This window comes from Salvelinus alpinus, chromosome 10 (assembly GCF_045679555.1).
Source record: "Salvelinus alpinus chromosome 10, SLU_Salpinus.1, whole genome shotgun sequence".
In the NCBI taxonomy this organism is placed as follows: domain Eukaryota; kingdom Metazoa; phylum Chordata; class Actinopteri; order Salmoniformes; family Salmonidae; genus Salvelinus; species Salvelinus alpinus.
This window is the reverse complement of record NC_092095.1, coordinates 63,999,867-64,015,095: the sequence shown is the minus strand read 5'-3', so window position 1 is coordinate 64,015,095 and position 15,229 is coordinate 63,999,867. Positions and strand designations below refer to the sequence as shown.

Sequence of the window (15,229 nt, the reverse complement as noted above, 5' to 3'; positions counted from 1 at the left end):
AGGGAGGGAGGGAAGGAGGGAGGGAGCAGAACAGTACATCCTATTTTATTGAAGTTTTACTGGCGCAGGGTTAAGCAACGAGCTACTGTGCTTCTGACAAATAGACCACATGAATAACACCCTGACATCAAAAAAAGGTAACTTTCAGTGTCACGTTCCTGACCTGTTTTTCCTTTGTTTAGCCTTGTTTAGTTGGTCAGGACGTGAGCTGGGTGGGCAGTCTATGTTATTTGTTTCTTGTTTAGGTTCATTGGTTAATTAGCCTTATATGGTTCTCAATCAGGGGCAGGTGTTTGACGTTTCCTCTGATTGAGAACCATATTAAGGTAGGCTGTTCACACCGTTTGTTTGTGGGTGATTGTCTTCCGTGTCTGTGTATGTACCACACGGAACTGTTTCGTTTGTTTAGTCTGTTCCTGTTCTTCGTGTTATGTAAGTTCTCATGTCCAGGTCGGGCTACGTTGTTTTTGTTATTTTGTAATTTATTCAAGTGTGCTTCGTGTTCGTCTTGTTTGAATAAATTCATTATGTACTCCAAAAAAGCTGCGTTTTGGTCCGATCCCTGCTCCTCCTCAGACGAGGAGGAGAACAATCGTTACAGAATCACCCACCAACCAAGGACCAAGCAGCGGTGGAGAAAGCAGCAGCAGCGCACGAAGGAGGAATGGACATGGGAGGACGTTTTGGACGGCAAGGGTTGCTACACATGGGAGGAGATCCTGGCTGGAAAAGATCGCCTCCCATGGGAACAGCTGGAGGCAGTTAGGAGAGCAGAGGCAACCGGAGAGAGGAACCGGCGTTATGAAGGTACACGGCTAGCACGGAAGCCTGTGAGTCAAGCCCAAAAATGTCTTGGGGGGGGCCTAAAGGGTAGTGTGGCGAAGTCAGGTAGGAGACCTGCGCCCACTTCCCGATCTTACCGTGGAGAGCGAGAGTACGGGCGTGTGCTTAGCCCGGTGCGGGTTATTCCACCTCCCCGCACTGGCAGGGCTAGATTGAGCATTGAGCCAGGTGCCATGAAGCCGGCTCAATGCGTCTGGTCTCCAGTGCGTCTCCTCGGGCCGGCATACATGGCACCAGCCTTACGCATGGTGTCCCCGGTTCGCCAACACAGCCCAGTGCGGGTTATTCCACTTCCCCGCACTGGTCGGGCTACGGGGAGCATACAACCAGGTAAGGTTGGGCAGGCTCGGTGCTCAAGGGAGCCAGTACGCCTGCACGGTCCGGTATATCCGGCGCCACCTCCCCAGCCCAGTACCACCAGTGCCTACACCACGCACCAGGCTTTCAGTGCGTCTCCAGAGCCCGGTTCCGGCACCACGCACTAGGCCTACTGTGCGCCTCAGCCGGCCAGAGTCTGCCGTCTGCCCAGTGCCGCCTGCACTGCCCGTCTGTCCAGAGCCGCCTGCGCTATCCGTCTGCCCAGTGCCGCCTGCACTGCCCGTCTGCCCAGAGCCGCCTGTGCTATCCGTCTGCCCAGCGCCGTCTGAACTGCCCGTCTGTCCCGAGCCGTCAGAGCTGCCCGTCTGTCCCGAGCCGTCAGAGCTGCCCGTCTGTCAGGAGCCGCTAGAGCCGTCCGTCAGTCAGGAGCCGCTAGAGCCGTCCGCCAGACAGGAGCCGCTAGAGCCGTCCGCCAGACAGGAGCTGCCAGAGCCAGCCAGCCAGGAGCTGCCAGAGCCGCCAGCCAGCCAGGAGCTGCCAGAGCCGCCAGCCAGCCCGGAGCTGCCAGAGCCGCCAGCCAGCCAGGAGCTGCCAGAGCCGCCAGCCAGCCAGGATCTGCCAGAGCCGCCAGCCAGCCAGGATCTGCCAGAGCCGCCAGCCAGCCAGGATCTGCCAGAGCCGCCAGCCAGCCAGGATCTGCCAGAGCCGCCAGCCAGCCAGGATCTGCCAGAGCCGCCCGCCAGCCAGGATCTGCCAGAGCCGCCCGCCAGCCAGGATCTGCCAGAGCCGCCCGCTAGCCAGGATCTGCCCCTCAGTCCGGTGCTACCCCTTAGTTCAGTGGGGTTGATATGGAGGGTGGTTGTGGTTAGGAGGCCACGGGGGCGATTAAGGAGGCGGGAAAAAACATTGTTTAAGTGGGGTCCACGTCCCGCGCCAGAGCCGCCACTGCGGACGCCCACCCAGACCCTCCCCTAGAGTTTTAGGTGGTGCGCCCAGAGTTCACACCTTAAGGGGGGGGGGTTCTGTCACGTTCCTGACCTGTTTTTCCTTTGTTTAGCTTTGTTTAGTTGGTCAGGACGTGAGCTGGGTGGGCAGTCTATGTTATTTGTTTCTTGTTTAGGTTCATTGGTTAATTAACCTTATATGGTTCTCAATCAGGGGCAGGTGTTTGACGTTTCCTCTGATTTAGAACCATATTAATTAAGGTAGGCTGTTCACACCGTTTGTTTGTGGGTGATTGTCTTCCGTGTCTGTGTATGTACCACACGGGACTGTTTCGTTTGTTTAGTCTGTTCCTGTTTGTGCGTTCTTCGTGTTATGTAAGTTCTCATGTCCAGGTCGGTCTACGTCGTTTTTGTTATTTTGTAATTTATTCAAGTGTGCTTCGTGTTCGTCTTGTTTGAATAAATTCATTATGTACTCCACAAAAGCTGCGTTTTGGTCCGATCCCTGCTCCTCCTCAGACGAGGAGGAGAACAATCGTTACATTCAGTAGCTGCACTTAGTTATTGTCAACAACACAAATGAAAGTACAGATCTAGGATCTTCATTTGAGCCAGTTTGCAACAGCAGGAAAATAATCCATTGAAGATGGGTCGTGGCTGGGTCTTCCAGCATGACAACGACCTGAAACACACAGCCAGGGCAACTAAGGAGTGGCTCCGTAAGAAGCATCTCAAGGTCCTGGAGTGGCCTAGCCAGTCTCCAGACCTGAACCCAATAAAAAATCTTTGGAGGGAGCTGAAAGTCCGTATTGCCCAGCGACAGCCCCGAAACCTGAAGGATCTGGAGAAGGTCTGTATGGAGGAGTGGGCCAAAATCCCTGCTGCAGTGTGTGCAAACCTGGTCAAGAACTACAGGAAACGTATGATCTCTGTAATTGCAAACAAAGGTTTCTGTACCAAATATTAAGTTCTGCTTTTCTGATGTATCAAATACTTATGTCATGCAATAAAATGCAAATTAATTACTTAAAAATCATACAATGTGATTTTCTGGATTTTTGTTTTAGATTTCGTCTCTCACAGTTGAAGTGTACATATGATCAAAATTACAGACCTCTACATGCTTTGTAAGTAGGAAAACCTGCAAAATCGGCAGTGTATCAAATACTTGTTCTCCCCACTCTACATGCTTCAACATATATATGAATTATATGTCTAAGGAGCAGGGCTCACATGTCTACATCATTATCTCAGAGGAACTGTGACTGCAAGGTGTTGCATGGAAATCCAAGTGTGAAACGTAGCGATTAAGTTTGGATTCCCTGGAGGTGTCTCACTGATGATAAGAGGGGAAAACATACTAGATTTCATAGTGTTTCAACATATAACACAGTATCAAGTCATTGAAGATCACACGTCAAATGAAGGATAAAAGATCTACATTAAAATCTGATTTCTTCCTTTCCCTTCCTCAAAGAAATTATGGCGTTCAAGGTGAGTAATGATAAAAGATATTCTCAATTTTCGGTTTTCCAATTTTTACTTGGACACACTCCTGAATATTAGCCTGAGTGCCAGTCTGTTTGTGATGTCATGCCAACTCCTTGTCACTCATTGTCATATTTGGCTTGACAATGAGCAATGGGGTTGGTAAGAGCACAAACAGATCTGGAACCAGGCTACCTGAATAGCTGAGCTGATTGTCACATTGTTATTTGATGCATTTGATTTCCAGGGTCAGAAAGGCGAACCTGGTGATATCCCTTACGTAAGTCTGTGTTCATACATCTGAGACAGTGCATCTGTTAATCAACAATTTATGTGACTTTTGACACCTATAACCTACTGTTATCAAAAACATCATACTGTCACTTTTATAGCTGAACAACTGTTTTTGTTTGTTTTTTGTTTCCAGGTCGTGGGGCCAGTAGGTCAACCCGGACCAACGGTGAGCACTCTGTAGACATTTCTTTTGTGTAAAAATAAATAAATTCATAAATCAACATATTTGACATAATTATGTTTCTCGTGCTGCTCATTGTAATGGCTGGAATTGAATCAAGGGAACTGTACCAAACACATCAAACACATGGATACAACGTGTTTGACTCCGTTTCATTGGTTCTATTCCAGCCATTACAATGAGCCCGTCCTCTTATAGCTCCTCCCACCAGCCTCCTCTGGTATACTGTATAGAAGTTCGGCTGGCCCCTCCCCTCCTTGAGGTTCAGTCAGATTCCCTTTACCACACTAGATGGTACTATAGAGTTTCAGTAACCAAGGAGGGTTACCTGATGCTACTACTGCAGCCTCTTTCCACAGCTACAGTGGGAAGACACTACTGCTAGTGTAACATATCATGTGATCATGTTTTCTTGTTATCTGTGTCAATGTTTCAGGGTCCTCCCGGAGCTCAGGGGAACAGAGGATACACTGGTTTCAAGGGCAGAAAAGTATGTCTAACACAATGACATTTACATCTAGAGAAGCGTATTACAATACTGCGATTCAATATGACCTAGGACTAACACACTATCCTGAGATAACTCACTGCTCTTCAATAGCTTTATGTGTTGAATCTGGTAGACATGTTGAATCATCTCTCTAGTAGTGACGTTCAATACTGTCACTCATGAGTTTTCATATGTTTCCTAAAATCCAGGGTTTACAGGGCCCAGCTGGCATCGACGGGGAACCAGGAGTCCCAGGGAACCCTGGTGAGCCAGGATCCCCCGGCCAACCCTCACACCCTGGGGTGAGTTTGTCTGTCTGTCTCCCCAGCCTGACACTTCACTGGTGCAGTCTGTAACCTTCATTTCTGGTCAAAAGTGCTTTCCCTCCCTACACTTGTTAGTAAACTGACTGAGAGGGTTGATTTTGGGAAAAATACAGCCATTTTGTATTTTGTTTAGCTTTTTGGCCGAATGTGCTTGCTGTACCTGAAATCATTTTCACCCCAAAACGTCAAGTAAGTAACATGAAGAGACTTGGGGGCTTGTAGGGATAGCTCAGAGCTTCCAAACCTTTTCTATCCCTCTTCTCATTGTACCTGTCCAGTTGAGGGGGAGGTCACTGCACCTATTCTCTTCATACGGAGTCTGTGGTCACCAGTGAAGAACTTCCACACCGTGGTGATGATGAATGAATGACCGTCCTCCTCTCTCCCCCAGGGTCAGCTGGTCTCACAAATGGCAGCAGGCTTCGGAGAGAAATCAGCTGGGATGATGGGGATGATATCTGGCAACAGGGTGAGTTACTATTAAATCACCTGGGATGATGGGGATGATATCTGGCAACAGGGTGAGCTACTATTAAACCACCTGGGATGATGGGAATGATATCTGGCAACAGGGTGAGTTACTATTAAACCACCTGGGATGATGGGGATGATATCTGGCAACAGGGTGAGCTACTATTAAATCACCTGGGATGATGGGAATGATATCTGGCAACAGGGTGAGTTACTATTAAACCACCTGGGATGATGGGAATGATATCTGGCAACAGGGTGAGTTACTATTAAATCACCTGGGATGATGGGGATGATATCTGGCAACAGGGTGAGCTACTATTAAACCACCTGGGATGATGGGAATGATATCTGGCAACAGGGTGAGTTACTATTAAATCACCTGGGATGATGGGGATGATATCTGGCAACAGGGTTAGCTACTATTAAACCACCTGGGATGATGGGAATGATATCTGGCAACAGGGTGAGTTACTATTAAACCACCTGGGATGATGGGAATGATATCTGGCAACAGGGTGAGTTACTATTAAACCACCTGGGATGATGGGAATGGTATCTGGCAACAGGGTGAGTTACTATTAAATCACCTGGGATGATGGGAATGATATCTGACAACAGGGTGAGTTACTATTAAATCAGCTGGGATGATGGGAATGATATCTGGCAACAGGGTGAGTTACTATTAAATCACCTGGGATGATGGGAATGATATCTGGCAACAGGTTGAGTTACTATTAAATCACCTGGGATGATGGGAATGATATCTGACAACAGGGTGAGTTACTAGTAAATCACCTGGGATGATGGGAATGATATCTGGCAACAGGGTGAGTTACTATTAAATCACCTGGGATGATGGGAATGATATCTGGCAACAGGGTGAGTTACTATTAAATCACCTGGGATGATGGGAATGATATCTGACAACAGGGTGAGTTACTAGTAAATCACCTGGGATGATGGGAATGATATCTGACAACAGGGTGAGTTACTATTAAATCACCTGGGATGATGGGAATGATATCTGACAACAGGGTGAGTTACTATTAAATCAGCTGGGATGATGGGAATGATATCTGGCAAACAGGGTGAGTTACTATTAAATCTTCTGTCCTATACAAAAAAGTCCCTGACAACCTCATTGACTGGTAGTCCTTGCTAAGTGTGTGTCCATGGGCAGTAGATTGTCAACAAGGAAAGACATACTGTAGAGTATACACAACAGGAGGCTGGTGTTACCTTCATTTGGGAGGACAGGCTCGTGTTGATGGCTGGAGCGGAATTAGTTTAATGGTTGCCATGGTTTCCATGTGTTTGATGCCATTCCATTTGATCCGTTCCAGCTGCATCCTGTCTTATACATTGTCTTTGGCGGGCTTGATTGAACAACAGTTCATTTACGTTTGTGCCTACATTACTCATTACTCTGTCTCTGTATGTTGTCTCCATGTATATTTTAGGGTGAGGCAGGACCAAGAGGGCCTCCTGGAGCGTCCGGTCAACCAGTAAGTCAAAGATGGTCGACTATATCTACCTATCAGACATCAGTTCTTACTGGAGATCATTTCTGTAAGTAAACAGACAGACATGTGATAATTTCCTTTTCCTCCCTGTCTCGTAGGGACCTACAGGGGGGCAGGGGGCCCCAGGAGACGTTGGAGACCCAGGATCCATGGTAAGAACCATGCATAATCTCTGCATCAGTCATCTCTCTGATGCTTTTTTGACTGGGTTTGAATCCTGGTCACCTACATGCTTGAAGACTGTTAGCCCATTGAGCTAAAGCCTAGGCATTGGCACAGGGAGCTAACTCAACAAAATGGGCCTAGACCATTGTTCCCCAACTGGCGGCCCACGGAAATCAGAAATCGGTTCCAAAGTATTCGCACACACAATATAGAGTTAAACAGTTTGTGATCATATACAAATGTAAGCAAGGTTAGAAATTATACTTTTTTTGTCAAATATTATATCTGTTTGGGCTTCTTGCGGTCAATTTGTAGTCCACAAATTATTTGTAATTAAGTTCCTGACCATCCGCTCAATAAAAAATCATACCGCGGCTGAATCAACTGACTAATCTTCCTGGTTAGGCATTATCTCAGGGAGCTAACACAAGTCTTCAGTTCTCAGGCAAAGTTATCATCATCACACCAGCTTGGATCACTGAACTACCTCCGCTACACTCTCAAACACCATATTGAGGTGTTACACCAATATCTACCAATCACACACCATATTGAGGTGTTACACCAATATCTACCAATCACACACTGTATTGAGGTGTTACACCAATATCTACCAATCACACACTGTATTGAGGTGTTACACCAATATCTACCAATCACACACTGTATTGAGGTGTTACACCAATATCTACCAATCACACACCATATTGAGGTGTTACACCAATATCTACCAATCACACACTGTATTGAGGTGTTACACCAATATCTACCAATCACACACTGTATTGAGGTGTTACACCAATATCTACCAATCACAGTCTGTATTGAGGTGTTACACCAATATCTACCAATCACACACTGTATTGAGGTGTTACACCAATATCTACCAATCACACACTGTATTGATGTATTACACCAATATCTACCAATCACACACTGTATTGATGTGTTACACCAATATCTACCAATCACACACTGTATTGAGGTGTTACACCAATATCTACCAATCACACACTGTATTGATGTATTACACCAATATCTACCAATCACACACTGTATTGAGGTGTTACACCAATATCTACCAATCACACACTGTATTGATGTGTTACACCAATATCTACCAATCACACACCATATTGAGGTGTTACACCAATATCTACCAATCACACACTGTATTGAGGTGTTACACCAATATCTACCAATCACACACTGTATTGAGGTGTTACACCAATATCTACCAATCACACACCATATTGAGGTGTTACACCAATATCTACCAATCACACACTGTATTGAGGTGTTACACCAATATCTACCAATCACACACTGTATTGAGGTGTTACACCAATATCTACCAATCACACACTGTATTGATGTGTTACACCAATATCTACCAATCACACACTGTATTGATGTGTTACACCAATATCTACCAATCACACACTGTATTGATGTATTACACCAATATCTACCAATCACAGTCTGTCTTGAGGTGTTACACCAGAGCTATATGTTGTATTGACTGTGTGTGATTGGACATGTTGTTTTCATACAGGGTGGCTTTGGTTACAGAGGACCTGAGGGCCCACCAGGAAAACCAGGACCAGATTGAAGTACTCTACACTCCAACAGAGTCAATGTCCCTATTCCCTATATAGTGCAATACTTTTGACCAGGACCCATAGGGCCAGTGGTGAGGAACAGCCCGCATTAGATATGACGTCTTCTGAGTATGAATGAGCCTGGTATGTTGATATTGGTTGCTTTCTGCATATGTTCCTTCATAGTATGTAGTAAGATTAGTGCAGAGTTTTTCCTAGCCACCGTGCTTCTACATCTGCATTGCTTGCTGTTTGGGGTTTTAGGCTGGGTTTCTGTACAGCACTTTGTGACATCAGCTGATGTAAAGGGCTTTATAAATACATTTGATTGATTGATTGATTGATTGCACCGAATATTGTTTTAGTAAGTAGTAGACAAGCCAAAGTAAGTAGGACACAGCCAAAGACCATGGATGCCACTTGCCACTGATCAAAACAGATACAAATGTTATGTAAGTGTAATATCTTGTTGCTAATGTAGATTGCAGGTAGCTCTGCATACTTTCTTCAATAGGCGCGGGTTGACAAACTTGTTAGTGCAGGCTACACTAGCACCAATACCTTGGTGTGTCTAACTCTGCCCTAACATGCCATGTTGTGTCATTAACTCGTTTTTTAAAAACTTTATTCATAGATGGTATAATGCCAAGTGACAATTAAACCTCTAGAGTCTAGACTATTAGACAACACTAAACTGCCTAACACACCATTGTTCAGGATTATACAACGGTGGTATTGCCTTTGAAGCTGGTGTTTGGAGGAAACATTGGCTTGGTTTGAACCGTGGCAATATGTCCTCCTGTCATATGTCAGTTGTGCAGAGGTGAGGACGGAGTCAAGCGCAGGACACAGAACTGATTAAATAACGTACTTTACTCTGAAAAATAAATCTGCCAAAATAATCCACGCAGGGATAACAACCATAACACACACGACTAACACAAACCAGGAATAATCACGCACAAAACATAATGGGAACCAGAGGGTTAAATAGGGAAATAATAATAACTTAATGGGAACCAGGTGTGTACACTCAAGACATAACAAATGGAAAACAGAAACATGGATCGGTGGCAGCTAGAAAGCCGGTGACGACGACCGCCGAACGCCACCCGAACAAGGAGAGGCACCAACTTCGGCGGAAGTGGCGACACCTCCAAACACCAGCTTCTTGGGCATGTCACTTAAACGAACCCAGCATGGAGATTTAGATGTTGTTTATAATCTTTGTTCAACATCAACCTTTACTGCATTGAACATCTAGGCTTTACACACCCATCCAGAATCACTTTGACATTATGTTGGAGTGCTGTTTGTTTACCTTTCTGAAGTGCTGTTCATCTGTTCAACCCTTATGAAAAGATATTGCAGTCAGAGTGCAGTATAACTGCAGTACACTGTAATATAACTGTAGTTAGACTGCAATATAACGGTAGTAGGCTGCAAATACTGCGTCCAAAATAAATCAGTCTTTTTTACTGCAGTAATTATGTAGTGTAATTGCAGTGACAGTGCAGTATAACTGCAGTTATTCTGCAATCACTGCATCCAAAATACCACAGTTGACTGCAATTAAGTCACAGTTTCAAAACCGCAATCTTTTTTTGTAAGGGAAATGCTGTTTGACTATATCTGAGAGAGTGAAAATGACCACTATTTGTTACCTACCTGTACTGTAATGTCTTCTAGCAGCTGAGAATGTTATGTGAATGTGATGTTTTCCCTTCACAGGGAGAATCTGGCCCAACCGGAATAGATGGAGATACAGGAGCCGCTGGATCTGCCGTAAGTAACAAACTGTCTTTCAACTGAAACCAACTATCTGTCAGCCTTCAAACAACAAATTATCTGCATTAAATGTCTTTCTCTGTCACTGCAAATCAAATGAGTGTTGAATGCAAAGGCATTCGCAAAAACACAATTAATTACACACTTCTTTTATGATAGACATTTTAAGATTTTGATTATACCACTTACAACAATTTCCATATGATTAGAGTGAGTTGTAAGACTGTGGATGGATGTGCTTTATTTTCCCATCCACTCCCATCCAACTGTACTTAGTTAAGAAAGCAGGTACCATTGCCTTCAACATAAACTTGAATAGTCTTCATTTTGTGAGTAAAACCAATGAACAATAGTCCACAACTAGAATAGACTGTTTTTTTAATGGGGCCACTGTATGTACTTATAAATGTGAAAGTCAAACAGTGATTAAATGTGGTGATTTCCAGGGTGCCAGAGGTTTCCCAGGACTGCCAGGTCTCCCTGGACTGAAAGGCCTTAAGGTCAGCAGCAGCAGCACATGGATGATCACAATGCTCATATCTCTGTACTGTAGTTTGAAGCATGGCTGCATGTACAGTTCTTTAAATAGTTAACTTGGCACTGTGCTGTTATGAACTTCTGTGAGATTCGTTAGAGCCTAGAACAGACCTGATCAGAACTGATGAGCTAATGTCTCATCAACAGGGTCATGCAGGTCTTCTAGGAGCGAGAGGTCAATCTGGTGCTGCTGGGTCAAAGGTAAACTCATCATCATGCATATCTGTATATTTGTGCTGCTTCGCAAGGTTAGTATCTAAAAATGATCTGTTTCTGTTTGAAATTGCTGCACATATCGTGACTCTCTCTCTCTGTGTGTGTGTGTGCGTGTGTGTTATTTTACAGGGCCCATCGGGTACTCCTGGTGGAATGGGGCCCCCTGGTCCTGCGGTAGGTCATAATCAATTAGTTAATTGATAATAAATGATTATATTTTTGTAATACCTGTTACTCACACACACCAATAGCTGTAAATACTCTGATATGTGTCCAATCTGTCAGTGAGGAGTGTAATATTATGTGAAACATGGTACTGTATATTGTAGGGTCCAGCAGGAATGCAAGGGGAGAGAGGAAGGACTGGCCCAACTGGACCTGTGGTAAGAGAGATATGACGCCCTCTGACCTCTGACCTATAACTCTACATTACACAGCTCCGTCTCTTCAATCCATTGATTGCCCACCTGAATTAAATTGATCTGAGGTCAGTTCTTATTCAACATGTGGCATGAGGCATCATTGGTTTATATGTAGGTTCAAAATGTTTTGTTTTGGCTTATCAGTGACACATGTTGAAACCTTTGTTTTGATTTTTGATTTATCCAGGCGAGTCAATTAAGAACAAATTCTTACTTACAATGACATCCTGGCTTACAATGACAGCCTATGCTGCCACTGTCCTCCTATGGTGATGTGCATTGATGATGAGATGATAGAGGTGAATTTGTCAAATCTTCTTTCAGTTGTGCATCTCTCTCCATACAGGGGAAACGTGGTGAATCTGGACATATTGGGAAAGCAGGACCACAGGTACGACCTCTAACATCCAACAAAACATCACCCTTCAGATCAAATCATTATAGTACACAAATCAGTATTACAAATTCAATATAACAAATGAAAAGCAACACTGTATCTACTCAAAATACACTATTTTCCTGAAAGCCAGTATAAAAGTGTTATACATTTACAAATCAGCAGTGATGTTAACTGGGAAAAAGGGATGTTTCCAGTACTAACCAACACCAGATGTGTGTCCACAATGGCCCCCTATTTCCTATATAGTGTCTATAGTGTGAAGGGAATAAGGGGCCATTTTGGACACAGCCCAGGTGTGGATGACATGCAGCCTACTGTACCAACCAACCATCCTGGATGTGATGTGATTCTAGGGTCCTATGGGGATCACTGGAGCTCTAGGATTCCCAGGTAGTCCAGGTATAAAGGTGAGTACTGGTCATTCTTTAATATACTTTGATGGAGCACAGTCCTCTTCTTCACACCAGCCATGTACTAAATATTGGTGACTCAAACGTATAACCCAGTCCTTCCCCCTCAGAATTACATTTCATTCTAAACAGGCCCATTCGGATTACTCTATTCCGATAAAGATGTTTATATGAGGGTGTTTTTATGAGGGTGTTTGTTCATTATGAGCTATGCATCTGTTCAACAACGGTTGATTAGAGTGCATGTAAACACACTCTGACTGTGACACTGTTGTCTCCAGGGGCAACCAGGGCCCCCAGGAGCACGAGGAACAGGGGGCCAGCAAGGACCAAGAGGGGAGGCCGGACGCGTGGGATTGGCTGGAGCTACGGGAATTCAGGTGTTTGGCTAATTCATGATGCTAATAATCTCTACACCTACGGTAACTGTACTATCAACAACTCACCACTTCAGGGTGTAGACTGATTCACTGAAAATGTTCCTGAATCTGGTTTCTAATTGAAACGTCCATTGAAAGTACATTTTATGCTTAACTGACTTGTCGGGTTAAATTAAGTTTTAAAAAATGACATAAAAAACATGTTGATTTCTGTAGGGTCCAACAGGAACAGAGGGTGCTGCCGGAGCCAAAGGACCATCCGTATGTATAACTCCACCCACTTTCATATCTCCTTGTTCATCTCCTTGTTCAGCTACTCCCTTCTCCTCCCTTCAATCTAATGTATCTCTCACCTTCCAATCATCCAAATATTATAATCTGATGTATTATTCATTATTATGTATTATGTAAAATCCTTGAATGTATGTAACAGGGTGTTGGCCCCCACATGCCATGCTGTCTGGACAGTAGACTACAGCTTGTATTGTTAGAATGGGCCCTGGTACAGAGTCACAGAGACAGTAGACTACAGCTTGTCCTGTTAGAATGGGCCCTGGCACAGAGTCACAGAGACAGTAGACTACAGCTTGTCCTGTTAGAATGGGCCCTGGCACAGAGTCACAGAGACAGTAGACTACAGCTTGTCCTGTTAGAATGGGCCCTGGCACAGAGTCACAGAGACAGTAGACTACAGCTTGTCCTGTTAGAATGGGCCCTGGCACAGAGTCACAGAGACAGTAGACTACAGCTTGTCCTGTTAGAATGGGCCCTGGCACAGAGTCACAGAGACAGTAGACTACAGCTTGTATTGTTAGAATGGGCCCTGGCACAGAGTCACAGAGACAGTAGACTACAGCTTGTCCTGTTAGAATGGGCCCTGGTACAGAGTCACAGAGACAGTAGACTACAGCCTGTCCTGTTAGAATGGGCCCTGGTACAGAGTCACAGAGACAGTAGACTACAGCTTGTCCTGTTAGAATGGGCCCTGGCACAGAGTCACAGAGACAGTAGACTACAGCCTGTCCTGTTAGAATGGGCCCTGGCACAGAGTCAAAGAGACAAAAGGCAGCCTGTCCTGTAAGACAAGTCATTCATTGATGTCAATGGGTGAACACAGGTTAGATACCTATTTTAGGCATAATGATGTGATTTCTACGCCAGGGAGCTCCAGGTATCCAGGGTCTGACTGGACTGCTTGGACCTGCGGGGCCCCCTGGACCACAGGGAACCACTGGACTGCCCGGGCCTAAGGGCCAACTGGTAAGAGATTTGTTGTTTAATTTTGACCACTCATTTCATTGTTTGGCTCAAGAATGGTTGTCAGGTCCCTAGCTGTTACAAAGGTCATAGAAACTACTGCTGGTTTCCATGCTCCAGTTAAAATGCTATCATATGGCTACATGTTCATAACGTCGTCAGGAAAAGCTAGTTCTCAAACCTTGAGATCGTACATTGTCAGTAGACTTGAAAAACATTGTCATGTGAAACATCTATCCATCATATTCTTCTCTTCTCACAAGGGTGATTTAGGTGTTCCCGGATTCAAAGGAGAGGCTGGATTCAAAGGAGAATCTGTAAGATATACAACCCGTCATAATGAATGTCTCTCTAATTACATGGTTTAATAATGTACAATAGCAACAACCTGCCTTTCAACACATGCATGTGATGTAGAAAGGCAGGTTATGTTGAAAGGCAGGTGATGTTGAAAGGCAGGTGATGTTGAAAGGCAGGTGATGTTGAAAGGCAGGTGATGTTGAAAGGCAGGTGATGTTGAAAGGCAGGTGATGTTGAAAGGCAGGTGATGTTGAAAGGCAGGTGATGTTGAAAGGCAGGTGATGTTGAAAGGCAGGTGATGTTGAAAGGCAGGTGATGTTGAAAGGCAGGTTATGCTGGCGCTGGTTTCTTTCTGAATGGGGTACATATCTATCTGAGCCTTCCTCCAAAGTTCAGCTTGTTCAGTTCATTTATTGGGCCTTTGACAGAAATGTCTCTTGCATTATCGAGCAATGAGTTAAAGACAACATCAAGGGTAGCAACATTTTCCACTTGGCTCTTCCTTCAGTCTAGACCAGCTTTAAAGTGCTTAGTGCATGTTGAGCAGTTTGATGCTCCTAGGGACAAGTACGTTTATCCACACCCAAAGTTGAGTGCAACAACAATATATTCAATTCATTTTATGGTACTCTTAAAAGGCCATACAGTAAAATATAACAAACACTAATGTATGATGTGGCAGCCATCTTGTTTGATTATGACGTCATTGCAGGGTGCACCTGGTGATCATGGAGCGCTGGGTCCCATGGGAGAGGAGGGGAAGAGGGGAGAACGGGGTGACGCCGGGACTTCAGGCGCCGCTGGACCCAATGGAGAGAGAGTAAATCAGCTCTTTCACTCACTACAAGAACTTTGTCTGTCTCTGTCTCTTG

General features: G+C 44.8%; 1 protein-coding gene and 1 long non-coding RNA gene across 2 annotated transcripts in view; both read left to right on the top strand.

Moving 5' to 3' along the window:
* The window catches only part of col5a2b (collagen, type V, alpha 2b), an 89,092-nt gene that overhangs the window by 48,696 nt on the left and 25,167 nt on the right, over positions 1 to 15,229 (top strand). Inside the window, exons 57-68 of the mRNA XM_071331111.1 lie at positions 10,379 to 10,432; positions 10,882 to 10,935; positions 11,120 to 11,173; positions 11,318 to 11,362; positions 11,518 to 11,571; positions 11,957 to 12,001; positions 12,364 to 12,417; positions 12,702 to 12,800; positions 13,017 to 13,061; positions 13,962 to 14,060; positions 14,321 to 14,374; positions 15,070 to 15,177. Coding sequence (XP_071187212.1) covers positions 10,379 to 10,432; positions 10,882 to 10,935; positions 11,120 to 11,173; positions 11,318 to 11,362; positions 11,518 to 11,571; positions 11,957 to 12,001; positions 12,364 to 12,417; positions 12,702 to 12,800; positions 13,017 to 13,061; positions 13,962 to 14,060; positions 14,321 to 14,374; positions 15,070 to 15,177 — 765 coding nt within the window. The remainder of the gene's footprint in view (positions 1 to 10,378; positions 10,433 to 10,881; positions 10,936 to 11,119; positions 11,174 to 11,317; positions 11,363 to 11,517; positions 11,572 to 11,956; positions 12,002 to 12,363; positions 12,418 to 12,701; positions 12,801 to 13,016; positions 13,062 to 13,961; positions 14,061 to 14,320; positions 14,375 to 15,069; positions 15,178 to 15,229) is intronic.
* Positions 4,504 to 8,870, top strand: LOC139532601 (uncharacterized). The gene is made up of 6 exons (XR_011666620.1): positions 4,504 to 4,558; positions 4,768 to 4,860; positions 5,276 to 5,353; positions 6,819 to 6,863; positions 6,980 to 7,033; positions 8,602 to 8,870. It is a non-coding gene; the product is annotated as an uncharacterized lncRNA (long non-coding RNA).